Source organism: Wyeomyia smithii, chromosome 2 (genome assembly GCF_029784165.1).
Source record: "Wyeomyia smithii strain HCP4-BCI-WySm-NY-G18 chromosome 2, ASM2978416v1, whole genome shotgun sequence".
Classification (NCBI taxonomy): Eukaryota; Metazoa; Arthropoda; class Insecta; order Diptera; family Culicidae; genus Wyeomyia; species Wyeomyia smithii.
In genome coordinates, this window is record NC_073695.1 from 56,440,049 (window position 1) to 56,446,879 (window position 6,831).

Here is a 6,831-nt window from a genome sequence, read left to right on the forward strand (position 1 = left end):
TTATTGCTTCGACTTCGTTGCTTTGGCGATCCGAAGTGTCCGAAGGATGCCCTGGTTCTGCCTTTCTACAAGACCGTTCATCTGCGGCCAGTACGGAATGGTACGAATAAGTCTTATGTTTTTATTCGAGCAGTACTGTGCAAATTCTTCACTCGAGAACGGCGGGCCATTATCACTACGTATCGTCTCTGGGTACGTTTGCTCGATAAATATACCTTCCAGAGAATCGATAGTCTTCCCTGCAGTCGTACCCTTCATCTCGATAACCCGTAGAAACCGACTATAATAGTCGACAACAACCATAAACGTCGCACACTCCTTTGCTGAAAAGAAATCAATCGCAATCTCTTGCCAGGCCCGATCTGGCATTCCTTTCCTCTGCATCGGTTCTGGTGGTGTTAGTTTGCTCACTGCAGCGCAACCAGCACACTCTTGAATCCTATTTACGATATCTCTATCCATACCCGGCCACCACACTTTCTCTCGGAGATTCATACGCATAGCCACTATTCCGGGATGTCCTCTATGTGCTATATCCAGCGCACTTAATCTAAGCCTTTCTGGCAGCACGATTCTAGCTTCACGCTCCACAATTCCCTTTGTAATTCCCAACTCAGTAGAGAATGCTTGATACTGAAAAAGTACTGATGGCCAAATGCCGGTTTCAAGTGCCTTAACAACTCCTGCCAAAATTTCATCGCATACAGTTTCCAATCGTATTTCTTTCAAAGTTATTGCTGTAAGCCCTCCTCCAATTGCGCATAAATAATGCTCAGCATTCTCGTTGAAAGGTAAATCGAACTGTGAGCACAGTCGCGATAGTGAGTCTGATATGTTAGCAGGTCCTGCAATATACTTCATCTCAAAATCAAACGGCTGAAGCCGTAGAGCCCATCCTTCAGCCCTCGACATGGCGCGCTTGTTTTCCTGGTATTTGCCTTCGAAAATATATTTAAGTGTCTTATGATCAGTGAAAATAGTGAAATGTAAACCATACAGATAGAGGTAAAATTTTTCAACAGCCCAGACTACAGCTAATGCTTCACGCTGGGTCTGTGGATAAATTCGCTCTGCAGCAGTGAGTCCCTTCGAAGCAAAACTAATAATTCTTGGTATCCCATTTCTATCCCTTTGTACAAGTACCGCGCCCAATCCGACAGGAGATGCGTCAACGTACAATTCTGTAGCCTCTGCTGGGTCGAAGTATCCTAGACTTCTCACGTTATTTGCCAACTCATTTCGCAAATCGTTAAAAGCATAATTCTGATCTGGTCCAAATTCTAGTACATCACCTCGTAAGAATTTACGTAACGGTTCGGTTCTAGTTGACATGTGGGGAATGAAATGCCCCACAAAATTCACCAACCCCAGAAAGCTTCGGACTTCTTCCTTTGTCTCTGGTTTTCTAAAGTTCTTGATCGCTATTATTTTCTCTTTTGACGGGCTAATCCCTGCCGAGCTTACCTTGAATCCAAGAATGTCTAATTCCTGGACCCCAATCACGCATTTATCATGGTTCAACTTAGCATTGTTCTTTTTGAGCACCTCCATTGCTTGCTGTAATCTGTTATCGTGCTCCTCTTTAGTTCTACCCGTAACAACTATATCGTCGATGTAAACGATCACTCCATTAATTCCTGCAAGCATTTGAGTCATTATGCGCTGAAAGATCTCGGGGGCACAGCTGATGCCAAACATCAACCTCTTGAAACGCATTAATCCCCGGTCTGTCATGAACGTTGTCATCGCTCGAGAATCCGGATGTAATTCCACATGATGATATGCAGACGTTATATCGAGTTTGGAAAAACACGTTGCTCCCCTCAATTTGTTCAATAATGTCTCGATGACTGGAAGCGGAAAATGTTCCCGTTGAATCGCCTTGTTCGGCTGCTTCATGTTGATGCACAACCGTATGTCGTCTTTTCCTTTTGGTACAACGACCATAGGGGAAATCCAATCTGCTGGCCAATCAGCAGGTTCAATTACATCACCATGAAGCATTTCTAAAATTTTTTGCGTCAACTTTTCCTTTCAGTGATTCAGGTACCCGCAAGTAAGCAAGCTTACGTGGAACTACTGACTTGTCTATTGCTAGCTTAACCTGAATGTTTGGAAACTGCGGAAATTTCTTTGTTTCGTCATTAATACTGTTAACATCAAGTCCGATTTTAAGAATTTTTAGATGCTCTGCTGTAGATTTGCTCAATAATGATTTTAAGGCTCCTTCTATCACAAAAAATTCAGCGTAGCACTTTGGCTTCGAATCGTTTACCGATATCCATGCTTCGAAAACAGCCAATACTTGAAGAGGGATTTTTGAGGCGTATGAAGTGAATGTTCGATCACACTTGAATTTCTTCTTAAAGAGATCCGCTTTTCTGTCAATTAAATAATTGAAGACCTCTTTCGTCACTGTATTGATAGCGGCACCTGAATCAATCATGAAATTCACAGGTAACTTGTCAATTATGCATACTATCATTCCGTTATTGTAACTGTCTGCTTCTACCTACACCAATGTGAAAGAAAACATATGACATACATCATGCTCAATGATAAACATCTACAAATTTACATATTTATTTATTTAAAGTTTCATTTTATTAAAAGATATGATTTAGATCGCAAAGATATATAGTATGTAAACATAAACGTTAAGCTACCTTCAAGATCTGATCTACATTCGCTCGGCTTGGTAATTCTTCCTCCCATTTGTCACTAACGCGCAGAGCATTAACATCCTTATTCTTTCGATATCGACCGTATTGGGTATCACGCGTCATATCCCGAGCATTTCTACACACTCTTGCGTAGTGTCCCAGTTTGCCACACCGATTGCAACGGGCGTTGCGCGCAGGACAAGCTCGATCACCGCCTTCATGATTCAATGCACAACGTTCACAATTACGATTGTCTCGTCTGTTTCCATCACGGTGGTACCAACGGCTCGTATTACTGATAGCTCGACTTCGATCGCTGTCACTGTACTTCGGTTTTTTGGCCCAATTTTGCTTCACTGATGCTATTCCGGATACCAATGATTCTTCCTTCAATGGCTTCCACTTGTCTTTTTGTTTGAGCAAAATTTCCCGATTAATTGGATAATTTGATATTTCATCAAGTCCCATAATTTTACTTTACGAACTAATTTCATTTTTGTCATATGACTTACATTTTTTTAAGTTTTAGTAAAGCGGGCAATGTATGCAGTTTGCGAGGATGCGAAAATGAACGGAAATAGAAGGTGTGACTTTTAGGCTTAGAAAAATTTTTCCCTCGTCCCGTCTAAGCCTAAAAGTCACACCTTCTATTCCCGTTCATTTTCGCATCCTCGCAAACTGCATACATTGCCCGCTTTACTAAAACTTAAAAAAAAAGTCCCATAATGTTTTCCAGTCCTTTGTCTCTAACTCTTTCATCGCGGGCAACAATTGTAATCTGGTGTAGAATCTCTTTTTCTTCCCGATCATAAAAATCGCACCTTGCGGCTTGGGCTCGAAGTTTGAAAACAAACTGACTGAATGTTTCATCACCTGTTTGTCTCAACGAACGGAAAACTTCCAATTCAACACGCTCGTTCCGTTTTCCGATGAAAAACTTGTTCAACCTCTTAATCGCGTTATCATATTCTGGGACTTCGTTTGGCATCAGTGGTATTTTTACTGGTTCGGGATAAATTTCGTCCAATGTTGCTCTCAAATTATGGTAAATTCTTTGAAGTCCTCTACCACCACTAGCCAGCAGAAGCACCCATTTCTCATGCTGTGTATCAACTTTCCGTAGTTCCAATGACAACTCGAACGCCCTGTGCCATTCCTCCCACTCGCGTCCTAAATTTTGCTGATCGACCATGTCATTGAACGATTCTAACAAAGGCTGCTCCTTCTGGAAATGCATCTGCAATAATAATAATAAAATGTTTTTGTATTCTCATGTGCCAGAAATGTTAACAGAAAACACACACACAATTGATTGCATTTGAAAAAGAAAAAAAGAATCGGTTGTTCTTTACCATCTAATCCAATTTATTATGAAACCAGACATTTGATAACAACAGAGACTATAGCCCGTTTCAATCATCGAAATTCTCGCTTGCAGTATTTTTTTTTCGGTTCATCTGTTTTACTTTCGGTTTGCTTTTATTTGTATAGATACAAGGTTAACGGTATTTTCGTTCCCAGCAATCGCATTCTTTGTGTACCGTTACTTTGTCAATTTGGAAACTTCTTGTTCAGTTCAATTGGTTTGGTTTTGTAGTGGTGTTCTTTGGCTAGAGAAAGAAATAAAAAACAAACTCGCTCTTTGCTCTGTAGCCATTGGGCTATCGTTGTAATGGTGCGCTTTGGTTCGGAAACCAGACTTGCTCTCTACTTTGCAATAAACTTTGTTCTAGCATTGTAGTAGTGCGCTTTGGCTTGGGAAACCAGACTCGCTCTTTACTCTACAGTCAACAACTGGACTAGGATTGTAATGGTGCACTTTGGTTGGGGAACCAGACTCGCTTTTTGCTCTGTAGCCAACGATTGGGGTATCGTTGTAATTGTGCGCTTTGGTTGAGAAACCAGACTCGCTCTTTGCTCTACAGTCATCGACTGGACTAGCATCGTGATAGTGCGCTTTGGCTTGGGAAACCAGACTCGCTCCTTGCTCTACAGTCAACAACTGGACTAGGATTGTAATGGTGCGCTTTGGTTCGGAAACCAGACTCGCTCTCTACTTTGCAATAAACTTTGTTCTAGCATTGTAGTAGTGCGCTTTGGCTTGGGAAACCAGACTCGCTCTTTGCCCCGGAAGCCGTTCTTCAAAAGAAAATGGTCGACTCACATGCATAAAAAAAATACAGCTCATACAGAACCATCCTGTATGGTTTCCAATTACAAAACTCCAACTTCCCTAATCAAAAAAATAAATGGTCGTTGTGTTTCACTAGTTTGAACAGATAAAAAAAACAAGACCTGATGGTCACGTAGCTTCCATATATTGATTTATCCTTGCAAACCGAACAACGCCTTCAAAAAGCACAACGTCCCTTTTTAGATCCTACCGGCTGCGCCAAAATGTTGAATCTTACCTTCCTAGACACGCTTCCCGGTAACGCCTTCTGTTCACTGTAACTCGAAAACCAATTGAATACTCCTTTTCCTGGGCTCTATATTTTGCAACCAATCTCTGCCGTTACACTTCAACCACTGACTCCTATTTTCTAAATATAGCTTCAAGTGACTATCTCTCTCTCTCTCGACACAACTCTCTCTTGCTCTTAGCTCTCTGAACCGTAGTTCACTGCCTATCTCTACAGAGTGATATATGCCATTCTGCCCTTTGGAGTGCCTACGGTTTTGCCAGTGATTGCAATACCAAATTGGCAAAACCCAGATTATTCCACTTAGCGGTGAGACCCAGCCTTTCTCTTTTAAATATATTATTTGTTTAAATAGATTTACACGAACACTTCAATTTTCAGAAAAAAATAAACTATGATAATAATTGATGGATTTATTTAACACTCAAAATAACAAATTTTTGGTAGCCAGCAGTGAACTCATGTTTAGGTTAGTTTCGATTATATATAGACTCGATTATTTATCACTCAATAAAATATCATTTTACATTCAAATATTTATAGTAGGATTTTTTATTTCCAATTTGACTTCCTTTTCACAACTTTTGAACCACGTGTTCAATCGTTATAATTCATCAGTTAACCCTTAACTAGCCCGTTCATCTGATATCGATATTGTTCAAATCAGTTGTGTAGTTTCTGAAATAATGAAGTTTCGTGATTTTCACATTTTGATACATTACAGACGAAGTTACTGTCCGATTACAGTAAAATTCAATAGGGTGTTAGGTTGTATAGTTTCTGAGATAATGATTTTCGTGATTTTTACATTTTGATAAATAACATACAAACTAAAAATCTGATTACAATAAAATTTAATAGGGTTCTATGGGGCAACTAGGGAGCAACTTTGAGAATAATTATATGAAAATCGGTCCAGCCATCTTTAAGAAAATCGAGTGAGATTGAAAAGTTGCTCATACACACACACATGCAGAAAATGCTCAGCTCGTCGATATATGCCATTCGGCCCTTTGAAGCACTTTTATATCCTCGGTTTTGCCAGTAATTGCAATACCTTTTAAACTGGAAATCTATTAACGGAAAGGGGGACGAAATTGGTCCCTTTTCAAATGTCTTTGAGTCGGTTTGATTTGAACCGATTTCTTTTATTTTACAGCAATCGATTGGAACTGGTCAAACTAATAACTTTCTCTTGTTGGATGATAGGACGAATGCACGGCCCTACATGTTTGCCTTTAACGTGATCTAGCACAAGAAGTCATCATCATAGCTAGCTCAACTCTGTCGGTTTTGTTGGAAAGCTGAGTAAATTTCTCAATCAATAATGTCGTAAAAACGTCGAATTAGAGAGAATAAGAAGCAAAAGTGAAATCAAATGTTTTTTGAGAGCTTAACTGCAATTTTCTCTCTGAAATGAGCAGTTCCACAAAAATTTCCCCTTTTTAATATTTTTTTTTTAATTCGTTATTTTTGATTTAGCTGAAACTTTGCATAGACGTTTATATAGGCAAAAGATTCCATTCTGTGCTATTGGTTTAATTTTTTGGAACACAACTCGTTTTTGAGAAGTTATTGAAAAATTGTGTTTCGGGAAGGTATTGATGATTACAAATATTTTTGGGGCCAAAACGGTTTGTTTGATTGGTGTGACGTCTACTTCAAATTTGTAGATAATAGTTTTGTTTTTCCGAAAAAACTATAGACATATAATAAATGGTCGATTAAATTGGTTGCCCGTTTTT

General features: G+C 39.5%; 1 protein-coding gene across 1 annotated transcript; it reads right to left on the reverse strand.

Annotated features, from left to right (window-relative positions):
• LOC129719632 (uncharacterized protein K02A2.6-like) lies at positions 1–1,947 on the reverse strand. Its single transcript, XM_055671026.1, has one exon. It carries the CDS (start codon positions 1,945–1,947, stop codon positions 1–3), a length of 1,947 nt encoding a protein of 648 aa, XP_055527001.1.
• Between the last annotated feature and the right edge of the window lie 4,884 nt (positions 1,948–6,831).